Raw genomic sequence first — 13,783 nt, forward strand, 5'->3', positions numbered from 1 at the left:
ACGCCAATTAAATATAGGAATTGTTTTTTAAAGAGCCATAATCAAATGCAATACATCCCATCTCCAGTTTTCAGTGCAGGGCTCATTGTAATAACGGATATTCCATATAAAGAGCATTCTAGTGACTGACATAGAATACATGTCATATTTGGGAAACAACTATATGAACCAGAATACATGCTGGCAAACACTACACAGTGAAGATCCCATTCTCCATTGTAAAGTTGTCTGTCTTGCAAAGTTTGTCTCATACAGTGCATGCAGATTACAGTATGCAGCACTTTACAGATATTTAATCATTTACTGTATATCAGCTACTGCCCTGGTAGAAATATCTATATTCCCTACCATAAGGACATACACACAAATACTCCAGAGACAAACTAATACAGTAGGTTGATTGGCTTGTGAAAACGAATTCTAGTGTGAGCCAGCCCTGAGCAATTTGTTGCAATAGACAGTTCACATGATTAGGACCCACGTCTCCTTACTAGCCACTGGCACTGACATGGTTACGCTGCAGGAAGAGGCCTGTGGCGGCTCCACGTCCATCTCCTTCCTGGCACTGACATGGTCACTCTGCAGGGAGAGGCCACAAGGCTAGTGGTGGCTCCTCCGTCCATCTCCTTACTGGCGCTCACATGCTGCAGAGAGATTGTGACAGTGCTGGGAAAAAAACCACAGATTGTACCACTGCTTCCGAGAGGTCACATCTGCTGGTGACTCCTGCAGTCAGTGTGTGCTGGGTATCATGTGAGCAGGCAGACGCCCCTGCTGATCGCATCCTGAAGCACTGACTTCCCAGGCATTAATCTATAATGCCTATGCCAGGTCTGGCTCTGCTCTGGAGTATGTGAGGAAAACTATGCAAACATAGGAGAACATACAAACCACATAGATATGGCCCTTATTGGAATTAAAACCATTACTGTGTGAGCCAGCACTGCTAACCACTGAGCTGCCCGATGAAAAATAGTGGGTGGAATTTTTGAGAAGGGCAATTTTTTTTTTTACGGCGGTATTACTATACTACAGGTTGAGTCTCCCATATCCAAAATGCTTGGGACCAGGGGTATTTTGGATGATGGAATATTCCGTATTTTGGAATAATTGCATATTATAATGAAATATCTTGGAAATGGGACCCAAATATACACACAGAATGCATTTATGTGTTATATACACCTTATACACACAGCCTGCAGGTCATTTTATAAAACATTTTCAATATTTTTGTGGCTCAAGCAAAGTTTGTGTACATACATGAAATTCATTTATGTTTCATATACACCTTATACACAGCCTGAAGGTAATTTTATACAATATTTTTAAGAATTTTGTGCCTGAGACAAAGTTTGTGTACTTTGAACCATCAAAAATCAAAGGTTTCATTATCTCAGTCATGCCAAAATAATTCCGTATTTCGGAATATTTGGATATGGGAGACTCAACCTGTACCGATATATAGCCCTTCCTTAGTCATGCCCCTGCAGTTCTCTCTCTACCTCACCTTTCATCCCTTCCTCTAGTTCTCTCTCGACCGCTACAGCTCTTTCTTTACTCCTCAACCACTAGTTCTCCATCACCCCTACCTCCTCCAGGTCTCTCTCTGATTCTAGCTGGCTCTTTACCTTCCACCTTCACCTCCTCTCTCTCTCTTCCGAGGCTTCCTCCAGTTTTCTACCCCCTCCTTGCCCACTTCTCTCTTACACTCCCACCTCCAATTCTGACTCTCACATTCCTACTTCGGTTCTCTCTCCCCTTCCTCCTCACTGTCCACACTTTTCCTCCTCCTACAGCTCTTCCTCCAGCAATGATGGAAACTAGTGTTATGTATTACCTATGGTCAGAGAGTGATTGCAAATGGCACTGTCCGCCCCAAGATCCACTGTAGAGAGCCCCACCATGATTTTCAGCCCCAGACCCAATATAATTTTAATCTGGAAAAATTATATTTTTGCATATATCTCTTTTTAAAATAAATTTGAAATTTTGGGTTTAAAGCAGGCAATCTAATGCTTCAGCTGTACAATCCGAACAAACACTTACATGTCTGTATTGTCATTTTGTCTGGTCTTTACTTCCACCATAGAAAGTGCAATGCTTTGTAAAGTATATTTGTAACAGTGGGCCTAATTCAGCAAGGATCGCAACTGCAATTACGCACGCAATCGGCCGACTGTTGCGTTCTACTCATGCATCGCAGTGTGCGTGCACAATCCGGACACTGTGATCGGGTCAGCGATCGCAGTTACTACACAGACCCATCTCAGAGGGATTGACAGGAAGTGCCGTTTGTGGGCGGTAGTCGGCGAAACACAGGCGTCCCAGGACGTTTGAACGGCGTTGCAGGGGCGTGCATAAATTAGGCACTGCGATGCCATACGCAGCACGAGTACTCAGTGCGTGCGATGAGGTTAGCAATTCCTGAGTAAGCTCTGACCTTGTGCAAGTGTGAGTGAGGCTCCGATGGTACTCGATGTTACCGATGGTTTCGCAGTCTTGCTAAACATTACGGATGTGTGTAAGGTAATGTGGTGCTGCGACGGCATAGTGATCGCAATGGATTAGCATATCATCGCAGTCAGACTGCGTGCACAATCGCAGTAGCGATCTGCAGTGAATCAGACCCAGTGTCAGAAGACGTAGAATGATTTATCAATAGTAAAGACATTTAAAAAAAAAAAATGTATTTATTGAAAAAGGTCAAGTAGCAATATAAAAGAAATAGAAATCAAAAGAAGCATCGAAAACACAATATACGAGATAAAATTGCTGCTTACAAGGTTTCAGCACAACAGAAACACAATATTTACACAGTCTGTAAACAGCCCTTAAGTAAAACAAAAACTACCTCTATTAAACTTATGGCTTCATTTCCATTGTATAACAGTATCTTCGGCTACTATCCGTTGCATAAATGTTTCTGTGGGAAAAACACCTTTGGCAACTTTCCATCACTGTTCTCGAGCCCTGATCCAGTCCTCATAGCTTTTCAAGTCAACAATGTGAAGGGTCTCCTGGCACAGTTTTATAATTGTTTTGTAACTTGCAGGTCTATGTTAGGTCTCCCCATTTTCTAGAGTAAGCCCTCAATCCTGGACGAGTAGCATATTATTGTAGAAGAGGAAAGAGTTGATGTCTCCCGGTTATTGCATTTCTTCTTTTAACAAAAGCATTTCAGTAAAGCCTGCATACTGTCAAAGAATATATTCCAGAAATAACCAAAGAAAGTATGGCAAGAGACTATGGGGGAGATGTATCAAACCTTTGATAGAGATAAAGTTAAACATAGCAACCAATCATCTTAACTGTCATTTATCTTACACTCTGTGAAATGACATATGTCAGGTACACACTACACGATGTGTGTACCCGGCCGACGCACGATGTGATGAACAACATATTATGCGGTCGTTTCACACTGGATGTTCTGGTGAACAACAGCACAATATGTCGTTCACCAGCCGAATCTACAGGCATGGGGTCCGTTCATCAAATTGACAGACTGAGCAGCATGTAGGCTCAATCTGTCGATGCGATGAACGACCACGCGGGAGCACGCATGGTTGCTCATAGTGGGTACACACTTGCCGATATGGAGGATATGATGGCTGGATCAGGCAACATATCGTCTAGTGTGTACCCAGCATAAGAAGCTGATTGGTTGCTATTTTTACTTTCCCCACTTTCTCGCTCAAAGAGAAAGTGGGAAGGTTTGATACATCTCTGCCTATATATTAATTAAAGGCAATCCAAATGAAGGATATCTTATTATAACAAACTATTCGATGAAGAAAAACTATTTTACAATAAACCCCACTCCTTCCACTAATATAATGCTAGTTAAATCACCCCTATCCGTCACAGAGGCTACAATGAGCTGTCCGGCTGAACTGGCCACAGTACTCTCTCAAGCAGCCAGCTTGACGACTCTTCACCGCACTCTGTGTATTTTTAAGTTGCCTCAGGCTGTTATGCCTGAAGAAGAAAAGTTATTATTATTGCATGAGAATATCTTTATCCATAGGACTTTGTGCACTGGATCCCCACATTGTTATCATTGGTAGGAGAGTGGTCTATTTAAAATCAACTACATTTTTGGATCTCTCTCTGACGAGCAAAACAAGGTAATGCCCAACTCAGAGAAATATATTAATACTCAGTGAAGCCAAACATTCTGTCACAATCTCATCTTACAACAAAGCAAGCTGAACGGCAGCCCGCACTCACACTGATACATACAGATATTCAGTGACGTTAGGATCTCTGCATAAAAACACAAGCGCCCCTACAGTATGTTTTGGTGAACACTTAAAAAAAATATATATATAAAAGTGAAATAACCAGGACATAATTTATCTTAAAGAAGCCCCATTAATCAATATTATTTCCTGCAGTCATTAAAACACACCAATCTGTTGACCTTCCTATTATAGCTTCAGATATTCCCATATAATAAAATGCAGTGGTTAGATGGTTACATATAATATATGATAAGATTACACTTACTTTACAATTAATAAACACATTGTATCACCGTCTTCTATTGCACGTACAATCTGTTGCATATATGAATGTGCTGCTATGATGCTTTGACAAAATTGAAGCCAAAGAGTATGCAGTGCCAAACTCCATGTATTATTTTATTCCAACCCATCTTTACCACACAGATGCCAGCACCAGAGGAAATAATGGCCTCCCAGGTACTTGCTAACCATTTATAACACTTCCTGCTGCATTCCTTACAGGGGATCTTTCATATTGTGGTATAGTCATTTAGGTTGTAAAATTCCTAAAGGCTCTTCAAAATCTATATACCGTATCTTTACCGAATACCAATTCCCTAAATTGGCAAAACTATAGGTGTTTCATGTCAGAAAGGAGAGAACTTAACAATGCCAGTTACATCAGCAGCGCCCTGGTTATCTCTAGAACTGCAGGGGCCCGGGGATGGGAAACCCGTGATTCTGCTAGCTGGTGAGTTTATATGCTCGTTAGAAATTATTTTGTAAGTGCAGTAAGTCTTTAATAATGACATTCTTCTAGCTTCAAGCTGCAGCCTTCTTGAAGCATACAGTAAAGTGGTAACATAGTAGAATATCTAATCCTGTCAGGTATGATTGTGCTACATGCAATGCAGTCAGTATTTTCCCTGCATGCAAAATATTTGCTCCCCTTGTATTCCAACATGTTTTTTTATAAGAGCATCTGTTAGCTGGATCTGTTCCTAAATCCATCCATGAAGAATCAAACAGGGGGACATTGCTTTATAAACTACACTACAGCATGTCATTATCAGCATGGTAGCCTGTACCTGCGTATAATTCTCACATGCGTTTCTGCTGGCTCCATCACAGATTATGAAGTCACACAAACACATGGTGTAACGCTGACACTGTACATGTTGTGTGATCACTACAGGCATTCTGCTGTGTGTTCTACAACGATAAAAGGGAGGGAGAGAGATTTACCCCAGGACCCATAAAACAATTCAAACTGATGAAATAAAAAATAAATAAAAGCTCCTAACACACTGTATTTTCCTTACTGAATGAAGCAAAAAGGTCACTTTAAGTGATTTGTAAAACTCTAATTATTATAGGGCCAGCCTATCAATCAGGGCTGCAAATCTCAAACTCAAAAATACTGCAAGGGAATTGCTCTTGTGTTTGGAGGAAGAGGTCACCCATCTTCTATTGTCATGTCATGGCGGGTTCCACTATTGCACTATTGATTAAAATAGAATGAAGTAGTAATGCGCTTGGGTGGAAAGGAATTTATAATAAAGCAGTTTCCATGTTGCACTTCTGCTGGCCAAAAGCAGCCTGACCCTTCCACTGATACGAAGCCCCATACAAGATCAGCTTTCAGTTTGGCCGCACACATACAACTGATCAAATCAGATCTATCCATTTGACACTCAGCCAGATCCCAAGGTGTGATGATAGTGGGGAGATGAAGGACGGCAAATAATGGCTGACAGCAGATATCTGGTGGCTGGATTTAAGGGCGTCCCCGAAAATGGTACTATACATTTCCACTGGATTATTCCCACACATTTCACTTCTACTGCTACATAAGTGGGCAAATTTCAATAGATCTAACCAGTTTGTGTGCTCCTTTTCTTATTGCTTAAGCAAGCTGCAAGATTAATCCTCATTTTTTTTTTCTATTTCATAAGAAATCCCTAACTTTACAGAAAAATATTATCCTCCAACACAGAGGTTCCCAAACTCAGTCCTCAAGGCACCCTAACGGTCCAGGTTTTATGGATAACCATGCTTGGGCAGGCACAGGTGACTTAATTAGTACCTCAGTCAATATAATTTAACAACCTGTGCTCAACCATGGATAGCCTTAAAACCTGGACCATTAGCGTGCTATGAGGACCGAGTTTGGAAACCTCTGTTCTAACACACAATCTGCAACTATGAAGCGTTTTTTTGAATAAGAACTCCTGGGATCATACGTCATCCGCCAATGAGGATTGCAGCTAAAGTGTACTAGTTGTCTATACACAATGGAGGTAGACTAATAATGGACTGGTCCAATATTCAGCCCATCCATTCACTTTGCTTCTCGTGCCCTAATAATGTTGCCCTACAAAATGGCTGACTCCATTAGGAGTAGGCAACAGGTGCACTTTAGTCATGTGCACAGTAGTGACAGCTTGCTTAACCCTAACAAGCTATGTATCATATGTGCTGCAGTTCTCCTGATCGATTCCAACAATAGACATATAAAACTGTCTTCTTTCTAACATACAGTACCAATTACTATTTTGCACATGCTGAGAAAGTTCCATACTGCTAAATTATGATTTCAAACGGTCCTTCAGCATTCATATCATGTAGTCATTGCAATGCGTGTGTGTGACCATTTTCTGAACATGACAGGGCTGAATGCAGACTAATGAGACGGGTCCTCACAAGCAGCCTCACTGGTTTGTTTTAAAATTTTCCGAACCACCTTTTCTAGTTCCTTTCTCGACTTTTGCTCTTCGTCCAAACTTTGCTTCATCCTTTTATTCTCCTGCAGAGTGAAACACACACAACATATGACATGAAGCAGATAAAAATATAAGCAACATGAAGAATATCTGTGCCCACATACATTTAATCAGTCCAAATACAGCCCCCTTCCACTTCAAGGAGAAACTATCCGAAACAAAAAACCCCCCACAGGTCTTGTTGTAAGACCATTATATAGAGAGGTTATCCCATAATAGTAATACTCATACACAGCTGTAAAAGTACAAAGGTGAGGTGTGCTTGTCGGGGAAATATTATTTATAAGTACAAATTTATAAACAGGGACAGATTAAGGTTTGTTGGGGTCCCAGCGCAACCAACCTGTAGTTAGGCTGCGGGTTAGAGGATTAAGCAGCAGGGGGAGATTAGGGTCGAAGGTTATGGCTAACCTGCGGGTAAAGGGGGTTAGGGGTTAGACACTAGAGGGAGGGTTAAGGTTAGGAGAGAAATACCCACCATATAGCCACAGGGTCACAGTTCTGACCCAGAAATCACAGTGACATGTCCGCTGAAACCTGCACTTGACTGGCTGCAGCTGTCAGAAGCAGGTAAGTCTCCTCTGGACCACCAGGGACAAAATGTCGAGTTGACATTTTAACATGTCGAAATTTCATCACTGTCTACATGATGAATGTCCACATGGTCAACATCGACATTATGACAATGTCGACATATCATACCACACCCGTCAAAATAATGTACTGGCAATGTTATTAGGAACTATAAAGTGTAAGTACTCCCAGCACCACAAATGTGTTCAACACATTGTAATGCCCCCAGTTTTCATATTGCCACACAGAACCCCAGGTCTCACTATGCCACACAGAACCTCCAGGTCTCACTATGCCACACAGAACCCCCAGATCTCATTATGCCACACAGAACCCCCCCCCCCAGGTCTCACTATGCCACACAGAAACCCCAGGTCTCCCTATGCCACACAGAAACCCCAGATCTCATTATGCCACACAGAAACCCCAGGTCTCATTATGCCACACAGAAACCCCAGGTCTCATTATGCCACACAGAAACCCCAGGTCTCACTATGCCACACAGAACCCCCCAATTCACCGTTTGCCACACAGAACCCCCAGATCTCATTATGCCACACAGAACCGCCAGGTCTCACTATGCCACACAGAACCCCCAGGTCTCACTATGCCACACAGAACCCCCAGGTCTCACTATGCCACACAGAACCCCCAGGTCTCACTATGCCATACAGAAACCCCAGGTCTCATTATGCCACACAGAAACCCCAGGTCTCATTATGCCACACAGAAACCCCAGGTCTCACTATGCCACACAGAAACCCCAGGTCTCACTATGCCACACAGAAACCCCAGGTCTCACTATGCCACACAGAAACCCCAGGTCTCACTATGCCACACAGAACCCCCAGGTTTCACTATGCCACACAGAAACCCCAGGTCTCATTATGCCACACAGAAACCCCCAATTCACTGTTTGCCACACAGAACCCCCAGTTCACTTTATGCCACAATGCCCCCACACTGGTGATGTAGCCATGTTTGGAGGCCCCGCCACCCTGTTCTTAATCCAACACCGTCTATAAAACCACTTAGAGGGGAACACAGGAGATCAATGTCTGCACGCAGATAAAAGATAGATCAGGTCTACCACAATACACTGCACAGGCACATGTATTGCACATTAGGGGTTGGTACCTATTTTATACATTTTCAATTCAGAGTTGTCCATGCCCCAGCAATATTGGCAGGACATATGGATTTCATGTATTGAACATATATATCAATAAGTGGAGTCTGCCCAGCAGATCACAAGGTACATCTGTATGCATGACAGCAAATACAAAGCACACATACATTTTCCTATGCTTCCAACGCTCCTGAAACTTCCACTTATATTTGTCAATGTTATTATTAGGTCTTCTATATAATTAAATTAAAAGAAAGACTAATTAGACATGCCTGGGGAGAATACAGAGTGAGACATATATGCCTGTTTGTTTAGCGTAAAAAAACCCGCAAATTTGTACTGAGCATCCCCAGAAAAAATAAAAAGCATATACGTTTGGCTCTGTATGCAGGTCTGACCCCAGCACCTACGTTTGGATAGGTAGAATGGGAAGAAGTGTGCAACACCAGATAGGAGTGCAGAAAGGAAATGTTTGCATAAATGGGCAGCACAGATGGTGTAATGGTAGCATTACTGCCTCACAGCACTGAGGTCGTTGGTTCGATACCCACTACGGCCCTAACTGTGTGGAGTTTGTATATTCTCCCTGTGCTTGCGTGGGTTTCCTCCGGGTTCTCCGGTTTCCTCCCACACTCCAAAAATATACTGGTAGGTTAATTGGCTCCTAACAAAATTACCCCTATTGTGTGTATGTGCGTGTGCATGTGGTAGGGAATATAGATTGTAAGCTCCACTGGGGCAGGGACTGATGTGAATGGCCGAATATTCTCTGTAAAAGCGCTGCGGAATATGTGTGCGCTATATAAATAACTGGTAATAATAATAATAATAATAATAAATGGACTGAGGCAGACCAGCACGGAGGTACAGCCAGTAGCCTTATCACTTGCAGGTGCCTGATTACAGTGGCCAACATTGGCTAGTTGCTTCTGATTGGCTGATTGTGTGTTCCCTTCTGTACCTGATAGGGCTTTCTTCAGTCATCCAGCACAGATAGTAGGATTTTTTGGGCGTATTATACAATGAATTTGCTTTGTACACAAACAAAAGAACAATGATACCTGCGGCACTACAGAAGGTTTATCTCGTGTGACAATTGCCATTTTATTTCCCATTGGACCATTTGTGATGGTCTTTTCTGGCCACTGTGATTAAGATAACAACCTAGAAACTTACCACTTCCTGCCTTATGTCTCCACTGCATATTTGTGAAATAAACAGCAAAGTACTAGGCATAAAGATGTAATAGGTGATATCAACATGTTTTATAGATAAAGTCATTCACCGTATAATACATCTTCAAGGTCCATTCATATGCAAAAATGCATAGAACAGGTACCGAACACAAACTTGTGTCATCATTTGCTACAGCAATTAGCTAGGCAACATGCAAATCTGCAGTTAAGATAGGAACCAATCAGTAAGCATCTAATTATTAATCTAGTGCAAACTAGACAATAAAAACAGATGTGCGATTGGTTTCTGCACGTCAGCACAGTGTTGCTCCATTATTTTTAATAAGGACATTACAGATGCAATTCTATTAGTGATGTGACATGTTATATAGGAATTTTAATTACTTTGCGATATTCACTAAAACTAATACAAGGTCCAAAGTATGGTATGAAGACAGACACCGAATGATCTTCAGTATATGACTTACCTGTTTTAACTCTTTGACCTCATCTCGCAAAGCATAGACTGTGTCTACAAGGCTCCTGCAACAAAGGCACAAACTGCTAATTAGCAGGTACAAACAAAACAATGTGAGTCCCTTAATTACACGGATGATGCTTACTATGGAGGAAGGTTTAATGCTCACAGGGGATGATAATAATGTAGTTCCTCACTGATGCAATAGACTGCTTTTACATTTTCAATTTCCAAACAAGCAATGCAAACAACAAAACACTAATGTGCCCGCAAACCGATCAGAGTTCTTACTGCATAAAAGAGAAGAACATTCCCTTCTGTCCATGTTGAGGCAAACATCTGTTTATCAGACTCACTAGTTCCTAAGAGCAGCCAACAGATGAGGCTAAGCTAGGTACGTTATTAGATAAGTGAAACACCCTGCACCAACACAATCATTTGCATGCACATTTTGACAAAGCATTTTTACATGCCATAAACAAATCATCTCTAAGCCAGGCCCAAAGTGTTTTACACATCAATAGATCAGTTTTGAAGTAAGGTTAAGCAGTGTTCATCCTCAGTGAATGCAGTGTAGGGTAATGTACCAGTGTATGAATACTGCCGGATAGATAGCTACAGACTGTCTTACTTCTCCTCTGGAACAGTTTGGCCATTGCTCCTCAGGTCATCAATAATCAGACTTTCATCCTCGAGCAGCAGGACCTGCGGAACAGAATCTTTGCGGGTGCCTGTAATAGAAGCAATCAGCAAAATAATGAGAAATGTCCAAATACTGTATGTGGTCACACACGTAGAGAGTATGTGTTATCTATACTAAGTCTGTGATTATGGTCCTATTAACCTGTAGTCACACTTCCCTACTTTTATTCTTATGCTCCTAGAAGACTTCTTGAAGGGGGCCACTATAGGGACCTGGGTGAATTGCATCATTTGGCCCTGTCCCACAGAGGGGTCTGAGCTATGATGAGGCAACTTGCAGAGATCCATGTCATGAGTCCAGAGCCGTAACTAGACTCTTTGGTGCCCTGTGCCAGAGAGACCATTGGCGCCCCCCATTTTTTAAATAGGGACATAAGATAGTGCACCTGAAAAAGGGACATGCCTCATGGGGAAGGGCCAGGGAAGAGATAGGGGAGGCCAGGAGATGCTGGGGATAAAAGAAGAGGAAGCTACAAGTGAGAATGATAATAAACAGGAAAATTGACAGGCCCAACCAGCAACCCCTGCCCTGCGGTGCCCTGTGCCATGGCACTGATCCACTACGGCCCTGCATAAGTCAGCCTGTCGCACCCATTTCACTAGGGCAAGTATGCCTGTAGTTAGGCAATGAGTGTAAGTTTGCAACAATAATAAAATTGTAAAATATAAAAAGCTTGTATGTAAATGTAAAGATAACTAAAAAACACACAAAAACAATGTTATGCAAAAAGAGAATTTTAGCACATACTAACAAAATGATATATACTTAAATAATATGCTCGATGAAGCATATAAAATGTCTATATAAATTTTGAAATAAAAAACAGTGCACAAGGCTAAAAGACCCAGTAGCCATAAACATTTCAGACTGGGAGCCATGGGTTTCACTTGAAGAGTTAAGTCTGACTAATAGTTACAATATAAAATAGTGCTTCGAGTTTCTGCATTGCTACAAAAGATAACGCAACCTACAGTAAAGTAAAACTCAAATGGACAAGATAGACCACTGGAGCGGAGTGGTCTGATTATTCTGGGACACTTGTGGGCCTCTAAGGTAGGCACATCACCTCATGCACACACTTCTATAGTTGATGACTTCTATGACCATTTTCCAGCATGCCTAATAACGCACCAGTGGATTTGAATTGTATTATGATCAGGTGTCGTGTTTGCTTTGGAGCCACCCATACTGCACTATCAGGCCAAAGTCTTTGCCCAGATTAATATACTAAATCTGTCATTAGATAAATACTATCAATTGGTGGAAGGATTATTAAATAATAATAATAATAATAATATTTATATAGCGCTTTTCTCCCATAGAACTCAAAGTCGCTTTACAGACATCAGAAAACATGGTACATTGTACAAGGATTTGGTGTTGCAAAAAAATAGAAAACCAAAATCGAGATAATTAATATCAACCGAAACCTAGAGAGCACAATAAGCATATTGCGGGGTTGGTGCAGACATTTTGGGAAATAACTTCCATGGGTTATATATTCCACCCACAAAGGTACCACATGAGGTAGCCTTCTTGGGCGCACTACGTAGGATTACCCTGGGTGGAATAGGTTACGCCTAGAAGAGATGACACAAATGGGTGGTTGCAGTGTCCTGATGCTAGGAGTAGGGTCCCAACATAATAGTCAGGTCCATGTATTTTTCATCCCATCCACGAGTGTACCAGGTGAGGCTGCCATGGTGGGCGCACTACGAAGGTTGCACTGTGGGTGATATACAAGGACCCAAGGAATATATTGGAAAACTGACATGTGTGGTAGTATGATATACCCTTTGTGAATAGATCCACATTACGTACATCCTGCCCATGGAGGATGCACTTCAGTGGATGTATAGCACACCAGTATAGCATACAGTGGATGTATAGCACACCAGTATAGCATACAGCGGGGTGGAAGTACATTTTACAAAACAGGGATTAGTAAATGCAGCAAACAAACAGTGCTGCAGTTCGTGCATTAGATTTACAGGTGACTAAAACATTTGAAATATGAAACGCACTGAATGAATAGATCCACGTGTTTGTACATCCTGCCCAAGAATGAACCAACCGAGGCAGCCATCTGGGGCGCACTGTGTAGGTTACATCTGGTAGGGTGTGCATGTAGCGGAAGTATAACGTCCAGGTGGAGAAAAAAAAAAAAGAATAAATGGTGACCGCAGTTTAAGTTAAACCCAAGTTAAACTTAATCAGAAATTAAAAAATGATAGAGTGATCTGCAAAAATCCACAGTGTCGCCCTCGCTCTATCACCTGTAGAAATGCCACTATATTGCTTGTGTATAATTAATTTCCAATGTTTATGATAGGTCATCGCATGTGTTAGCTGAAAGCCGATAAATCACTGGTTCTCAAACTCGGTCCTCAGGACCCCAAACAGTGCAAGTTTTCCAGGTCTCCTCACAGAATCTCAAGTGAAATAATTAGATCCACCTGAGGATCCTTTAAAATGTGACCGTGAGTAATGAATACACCTGTGCACCTGCTGAGTGACCTGGAAAATGTGAGCTGTGTGGGGTCCTGAGGACAGAGTTTGAGAACCGCTGCGATAAATCATTAATCCAGCTCTAAACGCTGTAGATTAATTTAGTGCAATCAAATTATCCATCTCTTTTTTTCTGCTTCTTAGCATATAATTACTAGACACAAGGGAATTCTGGACACATGTGATTTATTATTTTTGCCAATGA

General features: G+C 41.8%; 1 protein-coding gene across 3 annotated transcripts in view; it reads right to left on the reverse strand.

Moving 5' to 3' along the window:
* Positions 1-5,764: 5,764 nt before the first annotated feature.
* Positions 5,765-13,783, reverse strand: part of ARHGEF6 (Rac/Cdc42 guanine nucleotide exchange factor 6) — a 133,303-nt gene continuing 125,284 nt past the window's right edge. For all 3 annotated transcript variants that reach the window (XM_088465777.1, XM_088465775.1, XM_088465778.1), the window contains 3 exons: positions 10,999-11,098; positions 10,378-10,432; positions 5,765-7,035 (listed from right to left, as the gene is read on the reverse strand). In XM_088465777.1, coding sequence (XP_088321903.1) covers positions 6,913-7,035; positions 10,378-10,432; positions 10,999-11,098 — 278 coding nt within the window. In that variant the 3' untranslated portion in view covers positions 5,765-6,912. The remainder of the gene's footprint in view (positions 7,036-10,377; positions 10,433-10,998; positions 11,099-13,783) is intronic.

This window comes from Taudactylus pleione, unplaced genomic scaffold (assembly GCF_031769625.1).
Source record: "Taudactylus pleione unplaced genomic scaffold, aTauple2 ptg000064l, whole genome shotgun sequence".
Lineage (NCBI taxonomy): Eukaryota > Metazoa > Chordata > Amphibia > Anura > Myobatrachidae > Taudactylus > Taudactylus pleione.